General features: G+C 37.8%; 2 protein-coding genes and 1 long non-coding RNA gene across 10 annotated transcripts in view; 2 read left to right on the top strand and 1 right to left on the bottom strand.

The window, feature by feature from the left end:
* The window catches only part of CPSF6 (cleavage and polyadenylation specific factor 6), a gene marked incomplete at its 3' end in the record, with an annotated part of 38031 nt that extends 25668 nt beyond the window's left edge, over positions 1-12363 (top strand). For 6 of the 8 annotated variants that reach the window (XM_083699287.1, XM_083699290.1, XM_083699289.1 and 3 more), the window contains one exon: positions 7600-12363. Of the gene's footprint in view, positions 1-7565 lie in introns of all 8 variants that reach the window. The other 2 variants (XM_083699286.1, XM_083699284.1) reach the window with 1 other exon arrangement.
* On the bottom strand, positions 1864-7567 carry LOC310825675. Its single transcript, XR_014555426.1, has 2 exons — positions 4486-7567; positions 1864-4440 (listed from the first exon to the last, which is right to left on the bottom strand). It is a non-coding gene; the product is annotated as an uncharacterized lncRNA (long non-coding RNA).
* A 3309-nt stretch (positions 12364-15672) lies between the features above and the next one.
* YEATS4 (YEATS domain containing 4) lies at positions 15673-22227 on the top strand. Its single transcript, XM_083699516.1, has 7 exons — positions 15673-15937; positions 18396-18515; positions 19003-19069; positions 19157-19251; positions 20185-20277; positions 20354-20441; positions 21449-22227. The coding sequence occupies exons 1-7, from the start codon at positions 15887-15889 to the stop codon at positions 21616-21618; spliced, it is 684 nt and encodes a 227-aa protein (XP_083555642.1). The 5' UTR covers positions 15673-15886; the 3' UTR covers positions 21619-22227.
* Positions 22228-23864: the final 1637 nt, after the last annotated feature.

Below are 23864 nucleotides of genomic sequence, written 5' to 3'. Positions count from 1 at the left end.
ACTTGTACAATCTATGCTATATGGTGCAAAACTAATATAAAGAAAGTTGAGGAAACAGTCATATTCTGAGGTGACCATAGAACAGTTAGCTTAATTTACTTTTATAGACACACATAAACACACAGTTAAGCTTATAAGGTTTATTTTTCACTACTTATGTGAGAGATACAATTTTCCATTCCAATTTGTATGTTCATCTAAAATTCCATTACACTGTCTTAAAGATTATACTTTTATAACATTGGAAGGGTAAAGGTGAGAATTTAAAAATCATAATTTGATTTTTACCCACATCTATGCCCCTTTTAAACTAGACACTGTTGTGCAAGCTAGTCACTTTATTGCTTTAATCTTATGAACTATTGTCTGTGTTCTCTAGTGACTAAAGATTTAAGTAGATATACTGTGCTTCCGGCAGCAGAATGACATAACTTTTCTCCCTATTATTTGTTGAATTGGTCGATGATGTGAAGGTAGTTTATGAAGGGTTGAATCCAGAGAAATGTCCATGTATCATAGCTGGTGGAAGCTTCCACCCCTTGTGGGAAGGGGTCAAGGGTCATCACAGAATGGGGTGAGTTCTAGCATGACAAGCTGGGACCAAAGAAGAAATGTCCAAAAAACAGGCAGAGACAACTTTGTAAATGGGAGCTCTTGCTTATGAAGGTTACTTCTGCCCAGATTACTGGGCTCCCTCTTTCCTCTCTGTCCCCCACACCACAATCTATTCCATTGTTTAATATCCCACAACTGGCAGGGGAGCCTGGGGTGGGGGGTTGCAGAGGGTGGAGAGGTCATCTTCCACCAGCCCCATTATTTACACATTTCTCCAAATCCAACCCGAAGTAGAATTTATTGTTGAATATTTGTAGCAATTCACTAAATTTTATCTGTAGTGGAACAGTCAGATATTTTGATCAGTCACATTGGGGAGCACTGTGAGAAGTTTTGCACTACTTCTTTTGCAAGAAAGTCCATGGAACAGTGCAAATGCATGTTGTTTTCCCTCACAATATTTTGGATCCAATCCATTGTCACCCTCACTTTAGTATATTCATAGAGATGAGCTGAATCTCTGAAATCAGATGTACAATTCCATCCTTCTTGTTTGGTGGTTATTGAATGGTGCACTGAATGATCCCATAGTGGGGTTTCTCTTTAATATGCTTATACTTCATGATGTGTGAATTGACAACATATTTCTAGCTACTGGGTTATTTTGAACGTGTTCATGAAACTCTTATCATTTTTTGTTACGTCTTTTGTATAATGTCAATATAAAAGTACAAGAAAATTGTGAATATTTTCAGATGTACCTATTTTCTTGTACTGATCTGCTAGAAATTTTGGCAACTTATGTGCAAACCACAAGCAGATCATGAACATGTTTGTGTCGGGTCATATTTAGAGCAAACGTTAGCAGCAAAGGTTGAATGTGTAGCGATAGAACAGTAACAATCTTAGGACTGCTTCAGACATGAAAACTAAATAATCACATGCGATATCCTAAGCTTTATCCTAAGCAAGTGCTCTTCTGTAGGAAATTCATAATGATTGATCTTAGGCTCTGATGTGAATAAAATAATACATCAGCTAAACTGTCAGTTTTTAGAAGTCTAAATGCTACATACTATTTGTTAATTTGTGGTTATTAAAGTCAAAGTAGATTGGTATGGAATTGAAAAAGAATGAAGCACCTTAATGTTGATTGACCTGTATGTTGAGTTTGAGCCCTTTTCTTGACATAACACTTTTCTGTATTCTGTTCTCAAACCACCATAAGCAAAACTCTTCAAATGCTAAGAGTTGTTTTAGTGTGCCAACCAAGAGGCCAGTTTGTATAAAAAGTGATTTGTTGTTCTCTTTTAAGTGTGTTCACAAGCTGTCTTTTATGTGTGTAGTAAGAATACTGAAAAAATATTGTTACAAGTCTGTGTTTATGAGAGGTAATTGAGTGAATGCTCCTGTTCACACCCTGTGATGTGTGTTGAAAATATGTAGTGTTTGTGAACATGGTTTACCCTTCCTGAGCCCGCCTTCCATCCACTCATTGGACATTATGCAGGTATGAAATCTAAGCCCATAGGTCAAATCTGTGAGATCCCAGCCTCTCAAAAACAAGCAGTGAAGGTCACACCACTCCAGTCCCACTTTGCACTGTGCATACACTCTATACACATTAAGGTATTGAAGTAGGGCAATTATATGTTGTGTGTCAAATGAATACAACAATATTATGAGGAAGTTAATTACTTTCTGTAAGGACTAGTTTTATATATTTTCCTTGGTTTTAAAAATCTTCATTCCTAAAATACATGTTGCTATTTGTATTTGAAACTCACATTGTTTTTTGAAATTCATTGTAGGAGGCCATATGGTTAAACATCATTTTTCTGTAACACATTTATTTATAGTATTGATTGCACTGCTGCTATTTGGAGCTCATAGGTTACAAATTGCATTTGCACAGTAAATAATTCAGATAAAACCACCTACCATTTCTGACAAATTTTTAGTGTTGATTGTGAAATAAATAAGTACTTGCTGGTATAGTGCATAATCCCCAGCGTGTTAAAATTTGCTGTTAAGTTTGTGTTATGGGCTTCATGAAAATCCAGTTTCCTCATTGTCTGTTTTTCATAATTGTTAGTACAAATTACTTTGTTCAGTAGATGTACAAGAAGCTGTATTGAAGATCCTCAATCCTTTCTAGTTTGAAGTGGCTTAATTTTTGTGATGGCAGGGTATTGAAGTTGTTGGGAAACCTTATTTGGGAAGTGACCTGGCCTGAAACTCTTGTTTATTGTGGTTTGAGAACAAATTGTGTTTTGTTTTTTTTAACAAAGAAACTTGTGTATTCACCATTTTACTTGTTGCAGTCTGAGTTATACTAGTCTTTGTCATGCCTCAGTGTGAACATATATATATAAAATAGACTATAACTAAATTGTGACGTATGCAAAAGGGAAAATGGTTTTTATAGCAAACCCTTAATGAGAGTATTTTTGTGCATTGAATTGGGTTGTCGCTACTAAGGGTTTAAATAATGTGCATTTCTGACTAAATGTATTGTAATGCTACAAATCTGCAAAATTCCTGTTTTACTAGAGTAAGTGGAAGTAGCTTCAGAACTGTGATCCAAATTTATTAGACAGATTAGCACATTTTTTCACTTGGAACACACAACACTAAATTGATAGTTATTACTGTGCCTAGTTAATAAATTGAGTAATGATACGGTTTTATGAAAGCTTAAGCAGCTGGGGAGTTGGTTGAATGCATTTCCCCATACACCCCTAAGATGCTGTTGAGTGTTAAGGTTAGACTGATACACATATTAAGCACAATAGTTGCAGGGGGAGAGATACCAAAATATGAAAGACTAGTTATTAGAAAAATAGCTTGTTGTAAATAAAAGTGCAAACCTAAAGAGTCACAGAATATTGACTTGCAATTTCAAGTTGTTGCATCAGTGTATGATTGAAAAATAAGATTTGTGTCCAGTGCTGCAGCTCTGCTGGTGCAATGGACTTCTGTCACACAACAAAGTCTCTCTTTCTAACTTGTCCCCTCCATACCCACCCACCCACCCTCAAACTCATATCTGGAGAGTTAGGGGACCCACCAGAGCAGATTGGGGGTTGAGGAGAAGTAGAAGTTCCATTGTGCCAGCAGAACACCGCTGGTGTAGCATTGGATACAAGCCAAAGTTCTTGTGTTATAATATGAATGTTAGTCTCTTTTGTATGAAGTTCGATTTACAGATATGGACTTTGAACTTAGTGAATAAGGTAAAAGGGAAATTCATTCTCCTGCAGATATAAAAATAAACTAGGTTTAGGGGTTGTGTGTGGGCCATCAGTGCCCCTCACCTTGCATGAATTTTCCCCTGCCTCTTCTCTGTATTTGGCCTACAGACCTAGATTGTTGCCAGTGCAGGGGACACACTTCAACTCATTTTTGACAACCTAATTTAATCAGTGTTCTCAGGTTACCTTTGGAGCACAAGGATGATTCATTTACCTAGGTTACAACTGGTCATTGCTAACGTAGATTACAGTGGGGGGGGGGGATTGATGTAAGACAGGGAATTGGCTGGGAGGGGTGAGGAGATGCATGTGATCTTACTTCCAGTTCCTAAACCAAGCTTATTTTTATATCTTCACTGAGGTGATTTAGTAATAAGGATTGCTTGGGTACTCAAAGGAGTAGCTAGGGTTTTATTGCTGTTTAGTGATGTTAATTGCACATCCCTTTGAATAGCAAAAAAGGTCATTGCTTTTACAGCTTCTATCTGCATATCACAGCAGAGAAAAAGTTACCTTGTGAACACATTCACCCAATTAAAATGTAAATTAAAATGTTCTATAATTCAAATTTATAATTTGATTTTTAGACACGAGACAATACTTTGTGAAGAAAGACTGGTTTCCTACAAAACTCATATTAAAAATCAAGTTATTGGTGCTTTTTTATAATTTTAACGGGAAACTATAACAACTTCACTGAATAGCAATATTCATGTAAAGCTATTAACTCCTTGTCTAAATCACTGCAAAAAGAATTTATGCTTGTAGCCTATTTTGTATTATACCATTCATTTGGGTGTAGCTATTATAGATTACTGCAATGGAATTCAGTAAGTCTTCACTAACCTATTTATGTTAAAATACTTTTAAAGAACAGAATGTGTATCAATTCATGATAATCCCTAAGATACTTTCCACATAATGAAACCTAAAATTTCTTGTATTGACAGTCATTTTAAAAATGAAAACTGCTACAGACACATAGCACATTATGGTACAACAATGACATTCTTTTTTCCTGTTCAGAATTCCTTTAGAAGAGTAAAGACACTTAATACCAACAGAATATAAGTGTTGCAAGAGTGGGAAATCCCAGTATGCAGTTTTGCAGCTGTCATTTCACTCTTCTGAAACTGAAGGGGACTACCAACTTGTTTTTCAGTTGGCTGCTACTGAAGAACAATATGATTCGCCTTACTGTTAAAAGCCAGCTTTAAAAGAACCAAGGATTTGGTGATGTCAAAAAGCAGAATACTTAGTCATTACTGAATACTTGAGAAACTAAAGAAATTATCCTAATCCTGCATATTGATTAGTTATATAGCCTAGACTTTATTAAAAACAGTATGTGGGAAGAGGAAAACTTCTGAAGTTCTCATTATTATCATAAATTTGTTTTCTAATCTAAATAGCTTTTTTTTCCCCTAGGGGTGACTTTATGACAGCTGCATACTGTTATATGTTCTGACTATATTAATATGCCTGAATTTGAAATGACTTATTGATGTGCTTCTTTGCAAATTTGATTTTAAGCTATTTTAAAAGCTTTTGGAAATAGATGTGAACCACTGAAAAATTACTTACTGCGTTGTAGTTATTAAAAGTTTTGGATCATCCTAAACCCATTTCTTGGAAGTATGTTCCATTGGGTTCAGCATGGCTTACCACTGAGGAAGAGTGCGTAGAGTTTAAGGCTGCACTCTTACTTGGGTGTAAGCACCATTGAAATTAGTGGAGCTAGCTTCTAAATAAAGTTGGGAATGGAAAATGTATGTTTAAAGTTATCTGAGTAATGTTTGTGCATATGAGCTATTATCTATTTACTGTGGTTTTTACATAAGTAGTTCTGATTCTTCAACATGATGGTTTTTAATACGTAACTGTTTACCCCTCCTCATATCTTTGGCATAATGTTCTTAAGGAAGGCTCTGCGGGCATGACTGCTGTAGGCACTACTTGCTTTCCAGTATGCATGTATTAACCTGCATCTAAAGAAACCCTGATTGAACTAGGGTTCTCTGATGCACAGATATGGGTGATTGGAGATGCAGGTATGTTATCCATACAGTCCTACCCTGGTTTTTGAACAGCTTAGTTCACAAACAACTTGGAAGTCAAACGTCACAAACCTGGTGTTCCAGTTTGTGAACTTTGCCTCGGAAGCTGAATGTGCGGCGCGACTTCCGATTGGCTGCAGGATGCTCCTTCAGCCAATCGGAAGCCATGCCTTGGTTTCCGAACATTTCAGAAGTCGAACAGACTTCCGGAATGCATTCTGTTTAAAAACCAAGGCATGACTGTACTTTCCTAAGAGTAATGGTGGTAGTATATGCAGCAGTAATGTCAATTTTAGAAAGTGTGGAGCTTCCTTTAATCTTATTGGCCAGGATCCAAAGAACTCTGAAAGGTGGCTTTGAACTTGGGTTCCTGCCTCCACATCACCATCCCTTCACTTTGTGCACTGGGGCAAGTTTCTTTGGAAACAGGGAGATTTCAAAAATGTTTGTGTTATAACATGAGGTCTGCAGCTCAAAGTGGTTTTTTAAAAAAATGTATAAAGAAGCCCTTGGGTTTGCCTAAAATAGCTTTTTGGATCCTGGTCATTGATTTTAGTGTAGCTTTCATCCCATGAAAACTTCATCAATGTCTCTTCCAAAGCACAGAAAGACGCTAATAGTTACAGGATGAAATTGTACAGTTCTCTTGCTATAAAAGGTGACAGTATTTGAACTGGTCTAAACACTCCAAAGAATGGCAATCATTAATGTGGCTGTTGGTTATAAACATCCTCATGGAGATTCTAACCAAGTAAAAGCTGGTCACCCATTACCTCCAGCCATGCACCAAACTGAGCCATACCCCCCTCATTTTTTCCACATTTATATTTGAGTATATGAATCTGTTATTTGCTGCCTCTCTGGCTTCCACTAGTTATTCAATACTGAATGTGGACAAAAGGGTGAGATCATTGTAAAAATTTATTTTTGTGATAAAGTTCTGGCTTACGTTTTTTTGTGTGCTATTTAGCTGTTGCATAGCTTCATTTATGATTTTACAAATCAGCTAAAACTAATGTAATACACCAATTTGGCTACCGCATTATTCTTTGTTTTTTTCTTATTTTTGAGCAGAGGAAATGTTCCTCTTTACTAGTTTTGTAAAATGGAACATTTTCTGTAGTTATCAATGGCTGTGCTTGGGTGCCAAACTAAACCACACTTCAGTGTGATGTGAATAAATCTAGGCAAGCCTCAGGCCCATGCACACTCTCCCCCCCCCCCATCCCTACCACATGGTCAGAAGGGGAAATGTAAAGGTTTCCACTTTTGCTTAGCACAGTTGCCATTCTATCCAAACTGACAAATTATGGTTTTCCATTGGCTTTTTTGAAACAAGCCAGTGTGAAACAATTGTAGTTAAGTGTGTTAGGGTGAAATGGTAAAACTGGTTAAGTAAAGGTGGAAGTGAACTCTTCTGAACTATTATTCCCCTTGGAGAAATGCATGTCTAAGGCTCACCTAGACACTTTCATGTCATACTGGACTAATGATTTAGCATGACATCTGAATGCTGCCAATGATTAATTTTTTCTGCATTGCTGTAAATTTTTGGACTACTTTCTTGAAAGCTGTAGTTTAGATTATTTTCGAGCCAGTAGCAGCGGTCTCATTATTTACATTTCCATTATTCTGAAATTGGCGCACGATTTGTGTATGTATAGTTAAACCAACATTTTTTGTTTGCTGTGGGACGTAGCAAAATCTACATCACAAATTTTGACACATTACAGCTGAAGGAAGAGGAACACCTCACCAGACAAGAAACTTAACTTCACGGAAAGAGGCTTGTCCAGCAGTTTGCTTCTTGTGATCGAACAGAGCCTGTAAAGATTCATGGATAAAATGAACAGGAATAGATCTGAATAAGGCAAATCTGCATACATGGTAACCAGTAGCTCTCTTACCTTTTTATGTTGCTTAGCTGTTTTATTTGAAGGAACCTGTGTGATTTAAAACGTATAGCTTTTTGCAACTTTATTACTGGTTATATACATTTGACAATTAAAATGTGCAAGCAATTGAAAAAAGTCTAGTAAATGCTTGTTTTTATAGTAGTTCTTGTTTAAATGTTCAAATGATAATGTCTGTAAAGAGCATCAATCTGATTACAATAGATGTAGTGTTGTAATAAACTGTTTAATGGGGCTGATGTGTAAAGCTGTTCCAAGTTATTTGATGTTTACACCTCAGGGAGCGTCTTGTGTTCAGCAATATTTAATGGTGTTATAACAATGTCTCTAACAAAACATAGCATATTTTTTGCATATGCATCAACTTGTTGTATTTGCTGAATGATTAGCAGTTGTCAAACACTTGATATTGATACTAGAATAATGGTTACATTTTATTTTAATTTGTAGCTTTTTTGCATAGATGGCTTGTGAATTTGCTGAAAGGTGCGCAAATCTGTAAAAACTGTAGATTAACATTCTGTAATAATTCAAATAGACTGAACTTTCTTTAAAGAATATGAAGTCTGAAGTTGAATTCTGGTTTACTGAAGCCTGTCTGTTGCAATATGCAACACTCAATACTTTGTTCAAGCATACAATTGGCCACTTTTAAATAATGCTGCAATAATTTACAGTTTTTAGTGCTAATACTGTGTCCTGCCTCTAGAACACTAGTTATTCTGTACCTAGATATATATGCCAGTTAAGTAACTGAAGAAAATGTTTCTCCTTAAAAATAATAATCAAGATTTCAAATAAGCTTTTTTGAGCAACAAAATTCCCTGTCCATAAAAAGAAAATGCATACATATCCCTTGTATAACTAATAGTGTAATAATTTGCCCTAACAAATAGTTTGTGATCTAATGCACCCCACAAACTAAAGAGAGCACATTTTAATCATAGGTTTAGCACATGTTGCTTGATTGTAGACTGTTTTCTTTTTAAAATGTTTTTCCCCCCAAATTTTGCTAGTTCCTGCCTACTTTCTAATTATTTCAGTTATAGTTTTAAAAGTTTGTTTATCAAATATTTGAAGCATTATGACAGTAAAATTACTTGTGGTATACGAATACTTGGATATTAAATTAAATGAAGACCACTTTACATGTTTTAATATCAAACTCAAGTTTACCATCAAGCATACCCTTAACAGAACCGTGACCAATCCCAACTTCCTAGCCAGTGCACTTGTGTAATAGATGTGTTTACAAACATATTCGTCACATTCCCACTTTACTTATTTAGGTGTACATATAAAATATTTTAACTGTATAACAAAGACAGTGTATCAGTCAGACCTTAGAGACATGTATAAAATCACACTGTTTGTGTCTTACTAAACAATGGAAGCACTCAAGTTACCGTCTCAAAGGCTGTATCCCAATACAACTAAAGATTTATATAGTTGAAAGAATCCGCTTGACATTTGCAGAGCTCAGGTCAATGCAGCTGATTTACTCTTTCCTGGTCAATATTGTTTGACTTGTGTTTAATAACTGGAGTAGATGGTTATTTTAACTATTAGCCATTTTGTACGCTGAAAGTTTTCTTATGGTCCATTCATGCTTTGTTAATAGATTTTCTAATTTACCACGTTTCTTATGTGAGATGTTGGGCTTACTTTGAAATATTATTTTGAACCCACAATGCTTTACACAACTTGTTTATCTGACAATAACGCCTAAATTCATTTTACTCTTGGGTTTGATTATACACAGAAATCAAAGTGAAGCAAAATATCAGGGATTTCTCATTTGCATGACTTTTTAGTCCAACGAAACCTGATAATGTATACATTGGGGTTGTTTGCTTTGTGCAGGGATGAATGTGAGTTCTGTCTATGGATAACTCCAGATAATCAGGAAATTGGATGTTGCTGCAGTACCTTGCTATTGTATGTCCATGTTGGGGTGGTTGTTCCAACTCTAAGAAATCCAATGTAGTGTTGCTTTTAACTAGCTGGGATGTGGGCAGACAATCTGGATTAAATTGTACTGGAAATGGCTCAAGATGGAGGAAAAACAGGTAAGTTAGGCGTGCAAATGCTATTTCAGTAGTAATTTCAAATATTCAGTAACCAAAATTAAAATAATTTAAAGTCATAATTTAGCTTTCTGTATGAACCCCGGAGATACTGTTGTGTATTCATTGTCTTACATTTTCTCCTATAGCGATTTCCATTGCTGGCAATGGAGCTGCCAAAAATCAAACCATGAAATAACTTTTTGATATGTGTAGGCTGAACATTTAACTTGTGTAAGTAGTAAAGAGTCATAGTAGTTGTCTTGTGAGTAAAACCTGTTTTCTCAAGAACTCTTCTCAGTTTTCTCAGTAATTTTTTTTAAAAAGGAGTCCAAAGATGTTTAGACAAAAAAAGTGAAAGCATTTTACTTGTGATGATCTCTAGAAAGAAGTTTGTGCATTTATCTCCAGCCTGATAAACAATGCTCCTGATGAAATAATATTGTAAATAGTTACCAGATAGTAAACTAAAATCTGAGTAGTGTCTTGGTTGCTACTGCAGTGGGCTTTGGTGGCTATATTAAATCTGTTTCTGTTAAGAAAATGTAAATAAATTTCAGGAGGTACTTAATAATCTGTATATAGATTAATGCTAAAAGTGATAGCATTAATAGCTATTTTAAAATAAATTATCTGACTGGTGGCCTCCTCCTGGATAGTTGTGCTGACATCTGCCCACAGTGGTATTGTAATAAAAGTTTGCAATGTTGTGCAGTGTTGCAGAAGTTGCTATTTCTGATACTAACTAGAAATTACAACTGGCACTGCAAACCAAAATAACTTTTGACTATTCGTTGTCTATTTAGTTGTATATTTGAGTGCTTTCTCCAATAACATGAAAGGCAAGCTTTAAATGTCCTGTGTATTGATTGACTTCAGTTAAAAAATCCATGTAAATATTGGACAAGCTTTCATTTTTCACCCATGTACAGTTTAAGCAAACTTTTCCAAGTTTTATATATAGGATCTTAGTCACACTGTTTACTTGGTAGGTATTTAATGATGCAGAGAACATATAGCCTTAAAATGCAGCTTTAAAAAGTTACAGCATTAAGCATCCTCTGTAAAATTTACAATTTTCTAATGTTTGAAATATTCATAGTTTTTAGTAATCTGAGAAACATGTTAGTAGAATAGACTGGAGTTTTTGAAAATAAGAAAATTATTAAAAACCTGATTTTTAGAAGGGAGGAAACAAGCAAGATGCTTTAACATGTTAGGAGTATTTTATATATTGGACTTTAGTGCTCCTTATAATTTTATACACACACAGGAGCAATCACATACATATCCTAGAATCCATGAATCTCATTTCAAGCTGCTCTCTCTCTCTCTTTGTAGTTTCAACTTTTAACTTGAAACAGAAAGAATGCCACTGCCCATAATAATGTACTGTGTACTATTTAAATAGCTTAGCTTTCAAGCCTTTTTGGCTCAATATCCAGTTGAAAACCAGATTTAGTCAACCATCAGGTGATCTAGTTTCTGTCAGCTGAGAAACTTTGTGTTGTATCCAACCAAAGCTCTACTCAAGAGTAGGCCCATTGCAAATTAATGGACCAAAAATCAGTAATGTTCATTGATGTCAATGAATCTTCTCTGAATATGACTGGTGTTAGAGACATCCCTTGTATCCAAAAGCCTATTCAGCATCCAAATTCTATTTGGCTGTAATGGAGGAGGATCTAGCACTAAAACACGTCTGGGCACATCTGTGATCTCATCTTATACAAGTAGCATTAAATGGGTGAGTTTTCTGACACCACATTAGGGACAGTTTCTCACTTCAGTACTTGAACATGCTAAGCATCATTTTCAAAACCTTCAGCTAAAATACTAACCCAGGTCACCACTGAGAGTAGCATGTTGTTCACACTTCTTTGGGGATGAATTTCACATTGATAGGTTTTTTTCTGATTGACTTTATAAATGTAATACAGTGGTTTACGTTTATTCATTGCAAGTGTATTGCATTTAAAATTCATTTTTGTCAGTGTTTTATTTTCCAGGGTGCCTGTGGAACAACTATGTTCCCTTAAAGATTTTTACGTGATTTTGGTTGGGTTTCACTACATTAAGTTTTGCCCAAATGTGTACTCACAAATAAAGAATAATACCATTTGCTACAGTTTGTAAACAGTTGCTTACCTTACAGGTTTTAGGTTTATTGATGTGCAAGCAAACCTTTTTTTTAATGGGCAATGCCTTTCTAATACCTGAAGGCTCAAAGAACATCTTGGTAGTGTTGAGTTTCTGGACACTCAAATGTCTTCAGAAGGTAAGAAGAGGGTGTCCTTTCACATTAGCATATGTGATTTTTCATTTTTAAAAATGCCAACTCCATCTCAAACTTTGGCTTGTCAAAATTCTTTTCACTTCCATATATTTTAAATTAAATTACCTTTCCTTCCAGTCTTTAGGCAACTATTAGGAATTTGCTGTTCATCCATTTATTGGTCTTTAAACTGCAAAAGAAGTTACCTTGTATTGAAGAAAAATAAAGTGCATTTTTCTGAAAGCTTAAGTCTGCCTTGTATTATGTTTATGTGAAGTATATGGCGTTTTAAAAAATTAAAGTGTACACTATTTAATAAGATTGTGGTTGTGAAATATGAAGCGGTTCTTACTTGGAATGAAAAATGACACCTGTTGAACAAAGTAGTTTGAGAGAGAAAATGGAAACAGTAGCAGGTTATGGTACCTATTAGTGACAGGTTTTAGTCTTCATCAGTTTCTGCTGCTGTATAGAAACAGCCAACTTGACTGCTATTTACCGTATTTTTTGCTCTATAAGACTCACTTTTTCCCTCCTAAAAAGTAAGGGGAAATGTGTGTGCGTCTTATGGAGCGAATGCAGGCTGCGCAGCTATCCCAGAAGCCAGAACAGCAAGAGGGATTACTGCTTTCACTGCGCAGCGATCCCTCTTGCTGTTCTGGCTTCTGAGATTCAGAATATTTTTTTTTCTTGTTTTCCTCCTCCACAAACTAGGTGCGTCTTGTGGTCTGGTGCGTCTTATAGAGTGAAAAATACGGTAACTGCTGGGATGGGAAAGCCTCAGCTGTTGGTAATATATACTAAATCAACAAAGACCTAAGCAGCTTACCAAACACTAAGAACAAGTTGATTGTATAGCCTTATTGGAGTTCACCGATTGGGTCTGTGTTGCTCCGGGACAGGAGGAAGGAAGTCAAATGACACCGAGTTGGTTCAAAGAGTTTATTCTGCTCTCCGGATAGCAGAAAGCACTTGTGTGATCAAGTCCACAGCAAGTCCAAAGAAATGACAGGTTTCATGCAGTTTATATATCCTCCAGGCACCCTCCCACTCCTCCCCTAGGAGCCCAACCATGTAGGCCTACGTACGCAGGTTGACATCACATATGTTCCTGCTCTGCTACTCTCAACCATAAAAGGATCTTCCTTCCTGTACTTCTGACCATAAAAGGATCTTCCTCTTCCTACTCTTATCTGGGACGCAGGTCACCATCTCCGGGAACACGCTTTGGCATTCCCAGACGTGGGTCTGCGCGTCTTTGTGGTCAGTACATAAGGCACACACGCATCATCCCTGCTGTTCTGGAACTTGGCAAGGTCACTCATTGCCGCCACGGACTGATAAGGGAGTGAGCTTTGTTCTTGTTATGGATTTGTTCAATGGCTCAATTTATGCATTTTAGCTAAGGAAAAATAGGGATTTTGGTGCAGTTTAAAACTGCCTGCACAGTCAGTTTTTGGGTTTTGGGAAACCCATTCCTTCAATTGAAAATTTATCAAAATAAAAATAATACATGCATTACATGTTCACCTTTCACTAGGTGAACAGAGTAGTAAATGTGTTCCATCATTCCTGTAGTTTTAACAGGACATTAAAAACAATAGCTCTTGTCCAGTCCATTATTGAGGCAAGACAACTTACTCCAGTGCCAAGATTTAAAGTGAAATACTTTATTGTCACTTGCACAACTTGTATACAGTGAGATTACACGAGCACCCCCCACTCAGCTTTCTTAGTCTTAATTCCCCTCTTTTACTGACGCTCACCCACCAAATCCGAAAGTCAGTTGCCCTGTTATCTTTTCATTCAGCAGCCTAACAGCCCACAGATAGAAGTTGTTCTTTACCCTGTTGGTGCGACTAGTCATGCTTCTGTATCTTCTGCCTGAAGGCAGGAGATCAAGAAAGTGCCGGCCAGGGTGTGAATCATCCCTAAGAATTTTCCTCACTCTCCTGAGGCAATGTTCTTCTGCTATTTCATCCAATGGATTCACGGGACAGCCCATAATATCTTGTACTGTATTCACCACCCTCTGTAGGCATTTCCTATCAGATGATGTCGAACCAGCATACCACACCGTGACGCAGTATGAAAGGACATTTTCTATTGTTGACCGGAAGAAGGAGGTCATCAGATGTTGATTGATACTGTTCTTCTGTAAGACTCTGAGGAGATGGAGTCTCTGTTGGGCTTTCTTAACACCTGGGTTGTATTTATTTTCCAAGTAAGGTCTTCACTGAGATAAACTCCTAGGAATTTAAAGGAAGAGACTCCACACAGCCCTCCCTGATGTACAGCGGGGCTAGTTCTCTCTTCCTCGGAAAGTCCAACACCATCTTCTTTGTCTTGCTGATATTAAGGTGCAAGTTGTTCCCTAGACACCATGTAGATATTTTTTGGACCTCCCCTCTATACGCTGATTCGTCTCCACCTGTTATTAAACCCATTATGGTGGTGTCGTCTGCAAACTTAATTGCAGTAGACGGGTCAGATGATACACAATCGTATGTATACAATGAATACAGGTAGGGACTTAGCACATATCCCTGTGGTGTGCCAGTGCTCATTTTTAAGGAATTCCCTAGATGTTACACGTCCAATCCTCACTGTTCGTGTCCGATCTATCAGAAAGTCTTTAATCCAGTAATTTAATTTAGTAGTAAGTCAAGCTGTTTAGCTACCAATTCACCCAAGTATCAGTTGAGCATGCCTCCTGAGGAAAGGGCACTGTATTAATAAGGTAAACAAACCATGTAAGGGACGATAACCTTGCACTAGTACGCAATCTCATGGTTTAGGAAATCGATTTCACTTGGCATAGCGCTACATCCTGCAGCCACAGGAAAGCTGCAGGATGCCTCGACGTGACTAAGACGCTAGTTGTGTTTCTATTACTGTACTGTACATCCTTCCTCCAGGACGTTCAGGACAATATAAAAGGTTCTCCCGTTCTTCCTATTTTATCACGTGCTTCTGAAGGAAATTAGGCTGAGAGTCATCGAGGTCCAACATCACTCAAAACTGATGAATTACAAAAAAATAAATAAATGATGAATTATTAGCACTTGAACCTCTTCTCCCCACCCACCCCGCGTCTGACACGCAATTAACTCGGCGCAAGCACCGTTATATAGAGCTTTATTGCTGAATGAGCATGCTAAAGACAGGACATCTCTGGCTCCCCATCACAGCGATGCGGGCAGCCCAAGCTCGTCGCAAATTTTTGGTTTTTTTTTCTTTAAAGGCAGCCCCCAAAAAAGAGTCGCCGCATTGTTTTGTGGGAGTCAGAAAACAGTTTTGCACATCCATTGGGGTGAAGTGCGCTTTGAAGCAAGCCGCCCCAATAAACAAAAGGCTTAGCAATTCATAAACATTTTTTAATTTTCATTTTCGTTCCACACACCCAGAAAAACCCAGAAACGTTTGCTGCTATTTCAGAAAGCAGCGATTTAGTCCGGCCCGCCTTTCACCTCCGGGTCACGAGGCCCAGGCAGGAAGGCGCCGCCGCCGCCGCCGCCACACGCCCCCACCCCCAGCTCCTCTCCTCACCCGGAAGTTGTTGTTGAGCGCTGAGCGGCCGCCGAGGGGAGGTGAATGGGCGCCTCCGAGAGCGGCTCGAGGGCGTCGCGAGCCGTTGCTACCCGCGTTCTTCTCTCCGCCGCCAGAGGCGAACTGGCGAGTGGCGGAGGCCAGGCCCTACTAGCTCGGCCTCGCTGCTCGACAGCGGCGTGAGGAAGCCTTACCCCTCCCCCCCCCCCGGTGCAATATGTTCAAGAGAATGGCTGAGTTCGGGCCTGACTCCGGGGGCAGAGTGAAGGTAGGAGCCGGGAGCGGGGAGGAGGCTGAGGCGGGGCCAGCTCGGCGCGCTCGGATTCGAAACCGTTGCGCCTCCCTAACGGTTACTTTTGAGTGACAGGGAGGTTCCGAAGCCCTGTGGGTGCGTCGGAGTGCGGAGTTGAGAGTCGTTCGTGGGCGGAGCGCTCGCTTTTCGTTCAGAAGATCCCGAGTTCGATTCGGTTGTTGTTTAGTCGTGACCCCATGGACCAGAGCATGCCAGGCACTCCTGTCTTCCACTGCCTCCCGCAGTTTGGTCAAACTCATGCTGGTAGCTTCCAGAACATTATCCAACCATCTCGTCCTCCGTCGTTCCCTTCTCCTTGTGCCATCCATCTTTCCCAGCATCAGGGTCTTTTTCAGGGTCTTTGAGGTGGCCAAAGTATTGGAGCCTCAGCTTCAGGATCTGTCCTTCCAGTGAGCACTCAGGGCTGATTTCCTTCAGAATGGATAGGTTTGATCTTCTTGCAGTCCATGGGACTCTCAAGAGTCTCCTCCAGCACCATAATTCAAAAGCATCAATTCTTCGGCGATCAGCCTTCTTTATGGTCCAGCTCTCACTTCCATACATCACTAGTAGGAAAACCATAGCTTTAACTATACAGACATTTGTTGGGTTCGATTCGGTGCCGCCAGTTAAAAAGATTCCAGGTGTTACAGAGATTCTCTTCGTGTCCGTCACAATAGACAGGAGGCTGCAGAGAACTGGTCCAAGGCAGCGCCGCTTTTCTGTGCTTGCCTCTTGTTGCATATTCCCATCCATCCCACTTGCCTGTTACTCTCCACTAGGGTCGTTCAAATAACATTATAAGTGGCTGCTTTTGGAGATGGATTCTGGATTTCTTTGCCTCGGTCTGTGTGTATGTCCCCCATTAAATAATGGCTTCTAAGGGGAAAATTTATAACGTACCTTAAAGACGATTGCAAACAATTGTTAGTAGGCTTGGAATATCATTTGTAGTTTTAAGGTTAAATTCTGGAAGAGGTAAAGGACTTGAATTACCATAAAATATGTGGGAGGAAAGGAGTAATGATAGGACCCACAAAGGGGAGGATGAAAGTCCAGGAGATTCCTTGGAATCTTTATATTTTATATATTTTTGTAAAATTTAATTTGAAACACACACATATATGAGAGAGTGGCTTTTAGACACTGCAGGTAAGGAGTCCTCAAAACCGTTTCAAACCTTTCTTTCTTTCCCTCCCTCCCTCCCTCCCTCCCTTCCAGAGACCTAGAATCTTAATATTTATAGAGATGCAGGTTTCATCAATGAGGACCAATTGATCAAACTGGTGTAAATCTGCACATGAGCTAAAAACAAATTTATTTGAACAAATAGTTGCATTTTTAGGCACCTCATGCACATACTGCATTGTTTGTAAGGGGCTTTTTAAATTTTTGAATATTGGTACTCTGCCTACTATCCAACGTTCTTGAGGCGGCTTACAGCATATTCTTAAAATATACTAAAATAGACACTGATGTGATGGTTACAAAAGTGTGTATCTAAAGTTCTCATTTCTCTTAATGCTTAGTTCTCTTAATGTTCCAATAGGTACCACTGCAGCTCCTGGCCTAGAATGGATTACGGAAGCAAACAGTTGTTGGTCCCTCACAGGCCAGGGCTTCCTGGCTAGTTTCTTCAGCTGCCTCACAAATTCAGTCTCCAGCGAGTTATAGAATTGTAGATTTGGAAGGGACCCTGAGGGTCATCTAGTCGAACCCCCTGCAATGCAGGAATTGCTGTAAATATGTTAGAAACCTCCTTCCCTGTACTCACATGGTCCAGTTGCCCCTCTTCTGTGGAATCTCTGAGCAATCAAAAATAATCCTGCCCCAACATAGCTGCCTAAATAACTAGACGTGAATTTCTTCATCTTTCTTTTGTGTGTCTCATTAATTGGGTGCAGTTATTTAGTCATTCAGAAGGCTGTAAATCAGTTAATTGGCTAAGTGTTTGTAGGATTGGACCACACACATTATGTTTTGAGTCTTCATCCATAACACGATTGTTTGTTGGCTTACGTCTATCTTTTCTTTCATCATGATGCTCAAGGCAGTTTCCGTGTGTGTGTTCATGTTCCCAGTCAGACTTCCATCCAGGTGTTGAAGGGAGCCAAAGCCAGATCTCCTTAGCAAAAACATAGTGTATATTTTAGGGGAGGGGAGTAATTTTTGCCCCACCACCCAATTGGTTCCTCAACATTATAGTGAATTTTGGAAATTGTATCTATGAAGCAAGTTTTGAAAGTTACTCTAGTTAGAAATTTAAGAGAAAGAAATAGATTTAAACTTAGGCACATTGAATTTGTTGGAACAAAAACCAGTGACATTATTATATAAGGTATAATGCAGGAAAGATTAGTTTATCTAGAAAGTAAGTTTTTATGTTAAGCAGATTTCTGAAAAACATTGTCATGCCTCTTTTTCTCACTTGAAGGGTGTTACTATTGTGAAACCTATTGTTTATGGAAATGTTGCACGCTATTTTGGGAAGAAACGAGAAGAAGATGGACATACACATCAGTGGACAGTTTATGTTAAGCCTTACAGAAATGAGGTAAACAGAATCGTTCTTGGATAACTGTATGTAACATATGTGTACACCTGTGTGAATTCTAATTGTTTTCTGTCCAATCCTGATCTCTCGAACACTGCTCATGTTTTAGATATCAAACTAGGATAACTATGTATGCAGCTTTCAATATAAGGAACTCTACAGTAAAATTTTAAAAAATGTGAATACATAGGGAGAAATATAAGGAATACCTTTGGAAAGCTTTCAGTCTAAAGAAATAGGGTATTTGACTGCTGTCTGAATTGTGTGTGGAATGTGCTTAACTTTTCAGTAAATAGACTCATGGCGTGTTTCAGAAAGCATCTTAGGGGAAATCAGATTAGACGTCACACAAATGTTACAAGAATCAGCAGCTTATATACTGCTAATACTCATAAGTATTTCTGTGGTAAGTGGGATAGAAGAGCACAATGAAACACTGTAAAGTATATTATTGAATGTGTAAGTAATGGTTGGCTATTTGTTCCAGGATATGTCTGCATATGTAAAGAAAATCCAGTTTAAGTTACATGAAAGCTATGGTAATCCATTAAGAGGTATGACTTAAAAAAATTAGTTGATACAACATATGAAATAGTTTTCAAAGAAGAAATGGCTTATGTTACTTTTTTTCTCTCTCTTAGTTGTAACTAAGCCACCTTACGAAATCACTGAAACAGGCTGGGGTGAATTTGAAATCATCATCAAGATATTTTTTATTGATCCTAATGAAAGACCTGTGAGTATTCATATTAGCATGAATAGCAAAGATCTATTTTTAATACCTGGTTATTCTGAAGAAGCCAAATTCTGTTTCAGTTTGACTAGGGATTAGCAGTCCATTGGGAAAGATTCCTTTGTTTTTTAAAAGTTGTTTATAGTGTATGCAGTTTGACCTCTGATGAGAGAAATGAGACCTATGGAAATTCTGTATTTTAAGCCACTGTTAAAGGGAAAAGAGCCCAGTGTGTAAAAATTAGTAGCACCCCTAATTTGTGTGCTAAGCAGTATCTGTATACTTAGTTATACACTTAATTGGTTTGTAAAGAACCCTAGTTTTCTAAATACTGTTGTTTTATCTATCCAGTGGCTTATACCAGGCCAGAGTAAGAGCATTAAATGTGGGGGAAATACTTTCAAAGTACTGTTGGGTTTTTAAAAAATGAGTTGAATTATTTAGATGATAATAATAATAATAATAATAATAATAATAATAATAATAATAATAATAATAATAATAATAATTTATTATTTATACCCCGCCCATCTGGCTGGGCTTCCCCAGCCACTCTGGGCGGCTTCCAAAAGAGTATTAAAATACTATGATACATCAACATTAAAAGCTTCCCTAAACAGGGCTGCCTTCAGATGTCTTCTAAAAGTCTGGTAGTTGTTGTTCTCTTTGACATCTGGTGGGAGGGCATTCCACAGGGAGGGCGCCACTACCGAGAAGGCCCTCTGCCTGGTTCCCTGTAACTTGGCTTCTCGCAGTGAGGGAACCGCCAGAAGGCCCTCGGTGCTGGACCTCAGTGTCCGGGTAGAAGCAGTATGGTAAATTCTTACCCTGAATGAATGCTCCTTTTGTGCTGGCCACTATGCCCCTGGAATGTAGACAGTTAAAACACTCAATAACAGTTGTACTGGTTATTCTTATTATTTTTGTCTTGCACAGGTAACTCTGTATCACTTGCTGAAGCTGTTTCAGTCTGACACTAATGCAATCCTGGGGAAGAAAACTGTAGTTTCTGAATTTTATGATGAGATGGTAAGAAAATAAAAGTATTGTGGGGAAATTATCCATTGTAGCTGATGTATTAAATTTATTAATATTTTTTCATTAGATATTTCAGGATCCTACTGCTATGATGCAACAGCTGCTGACTACATCTCGTCAGTTAACTCTTGGTGCTTATAAGCATGAAACAGAGTGTAAGTGCTAATAGGTGTGAATTTTCTATGAACTTTACTTGAAATGGTGTTTTTGTGAACTGTCTGCTATATCTTTTAAATGAAGTATATGTTGAAAGAAATGTTTATTATGATGGATAATATATAGTGACCAGTTGCCTTAGAAAAAGAAATCTGATTCTTACTGTTGCTATCAGTCCAGATATAGAGCAGTAAATGTGAATGGCTTAGCTCTGTATACTAGGAATTTTGAAATGCAATAAAGTAAGCCCTCAAAGCAGAATTACAGCACTTAAAAAGCACATGGTTTTTCTACCCACAAAGAGTCCTGTTAACAGTATACAAATTCCAGATTCTTTAAATATGAATTATATACAACAGCTGACCTGAATTGTTTTGTAGGAATTCAGAGTGTTGGAAAGGACCTCAAAAGTAATCTAGTCCAACCCCTTGCTACACAAGAATGCCACTCTGCAGCATCACTGATAGGCCACCCAGCCATTGCTTAAAAACCTCTAACGAAGGAGACAGCCCTATTTTCAAAGGCAGTCCGCTCTATTGGCAAACAGTTCATACTGTCAGGAAGTCTCTCTCTCTCTGTTTTTAAAAAACTTTTTCCAAAACTGAAAAAGAATTACAAACATCAAATTCAAAATCCATATTTGTTTTGTAACATAAGTCTATTACATAGTTGACTAGATTAAAATATACCTAATTGCTATAGACTTCCCTTTGCTATATATAAATGCACACAATTAGAAATATTTTTAATATATTTATAATACTGCCAGGAAGTCTCATTGATTCAGGTCCTACTCTCTGGAGCAAATTTTGTCTTGGAAATCAAGCTGGTCAAACACATGCAAAGAAGTTCACACTTGAATGCCCATCTACCCTGTTTTAATCTATTATATTCTAAACAATATACAATGGATCAAACAGAGTTCATTATGCTTTCTAATTATTCAGCTGTGCTTTGGAATTCTCCTAACTTAGCAAAATGCTACATATGTCTTTCTTGCTCTCAGTTGCCAATGTAGAAGTAAAAACCAGGGAGAAGCTGGAAGCTGCCAAGAAGAAAACCAGTTTTGAGATTGCCGAACTTAAAGAAAGATTAAAAGCAAGCCGTGAAACGATCAACTGCTTGAAAAATGAAATCAGAAAACTTGAGGATGATGATCAGTCTAAAGACATATAATAAATAGCTACATATTAAAGGACTAAAAGTGAAATCTGTTGATATCATGCAACCAATAATGTATCTTCTAAGATTTTGTAAGGGCAAAATAAGTTCCAGGGGTTTTTTTGGGGGGGGGGAGGAGAGGGGAAAATTTAGTGTGTTATATTTCACTACTTGAATGTTTAATAATAAAATGTTATTTTCATAGTTTAAATTACAATTGTCTTTCCATCTTTCTTTAAATAGGGTGATGTAAAATTTAAGTTTTATTTATCAAGTTACCTTTATGGTACACTATACCCCATTCAAGTGTGTTCATATTGTAGTTTACTGAGGTTTATAGGAAAATATTTCACAATATTGGTGTTTAATGAGAGTAACATTTGATTGCTTGATACACTCCATTGACCTGAATATAAGAGGAAAATCTTAACTCTGTTGATATATAGTCTGCCTCTGCTTCCAGATTAGTCAGAATTATCTGATAAAACTACTGTTGGACAAAGAATAATTACTGGTGGGTTTTACATTGACAAACAATAAATCAGATTATTATTGATGGGGTATTGGAGGCAATAACAATGTTTGTTGCTTTTGAGTTTCCTGAATAAAAGTACTGTATGGGAAGCATCTTGTATACTTTTCGTTTAGTACTTGAAAATATAATAGGATACGGACAGTAAGTTATTTTATCATAAATTATCTGTAAGATTTATCATGCCACCTGACAGTATTCAATTTGAACATAATTCCATTTAATCTTTCTGGTGCAATTCTCATACCTATTACTAAATATCTTTCTTCCACTAACTTTGATGAAAATTAGCAAATTCCTAATTTCCTGTGTAGTGTAAATAAAAACCCAAAAACACCCCTATGCATGGGATAGATCAGAGATAGAGATAGATCAGTGCATAGGTTAGGGTTCATGAGTGTAACATCAGTGGACACACATCTGCCTGCAGAGGCCATCCCTGCCACCAACAAGGTCCCTTCCTCCTGCTGAAACGAGGATAGAAAGAAGCATATTTTATCCAGTATAATAGGTTGTGGTATATCTGGGGTTTGCCCAAAATGATGCCCAAAATGAATTCTCTCATTTTCAAATGTGTCCACAGGCCCAAAATGTTTGGTGTTTCTAGGCACGGGTGGACAGAAGGCATATTTTGAATAGAGAAGTTGAGCTGTGTTCTGAGGGTTGCCTGAACATGAAATGTTGCAATGTGGGGTTTTTTTAATTCACATGTGTATGAATGCAAGTAGACCCCTCTGTGTTGAAAGAGGCACAAAAAAAAAAGCCTGCTGCAGACCTTTGCTCAAACATGGGATCCTCAGGGGCTGATGGGCACTGCGGGTAAGTCTTGCCTGCATGTGCCTGCTCCATCCCCACATTTTAAAGTGTTAAGTGTCTTCCTGGCTATAGTGTCTGCTGACTGCTGGGATTCTTGCGAAGATCGCTGGACTAGGTGGACCTTGGATCGATCCATCAAAACAATTAAGAGTTTGTGCTTGTGACTGCAGTATTTTAAGTCAAACTTCCCTTTCTGCTTTGCATTCTTTCCCAATTCAGACCACAGCATAACATAAAGTATCTAAAATGAGGAATAAGAGAATGGAGTTGCGTTGTAGTGTCCATAGCATGTTAACTTCCCTGATGCTGTCGTCTACTATGAATGAAAGTTGGCAAGAGTACTTTAAGCTCTTTCTTGTAAAACTTATGCCCACAAACTGTGTGGCCACCTAAGAGATTCATAATAATAAAGAATGTATTACCTGAGAGAGTAGGTGGGCCAGAAAAAGTTTATGATGACGAAAGCTCCAGCTAACTTAAGCCAAATGCTATGGAGTCAGCCATTGCCCCCGGTTCATTAGTCCATTTTACCCAAGGGAAAACTTTATTTAAAAAAGTGCTGTACTATAATCGGGGCAGGCCACCCCCATGCTGAAGCTATGCAGGTTCTGAGTGCTTAGTACCTGGATGGAAGATTATTGGGAACCACATGTATACCTCCTTGGATTCCTTAACATAAAAGGGTGTGTGTGTAAGGTACAAAACATCCTTAAATATATTGGTATGTATTGGGGGTTTCTAGAACTGAATATCTGTTCATACCATCTAATAATAATAATTTAAAAAAAATATTTATACCCTGCCCTCCCCAGCCAAGACTGGGCTCAGGGCAGCTAACACCAGGTAAAAACAATTGATTAAAATACAACTTAAAAACAAGATTAAGTGCAAATTAAAATGCAGCCTCATTTCA

This window comes from Podarcis gaigeae (genome assembly GCF_964106915.1).
Source record: "Podarcis gaigeae genome assembly, chromosome: 10".
In the NCBI taxonomy this organism is placed as follows: domain Eukaryota; kingdom Metazoa; phylum Chordata; class Lepidosauria; order Squamata; family Lacertidae; genus Podarcis; species Podarcis gaigeae.
This window is presented reverse-complemented; position numbering and strand designations above follow the sequence as displayed.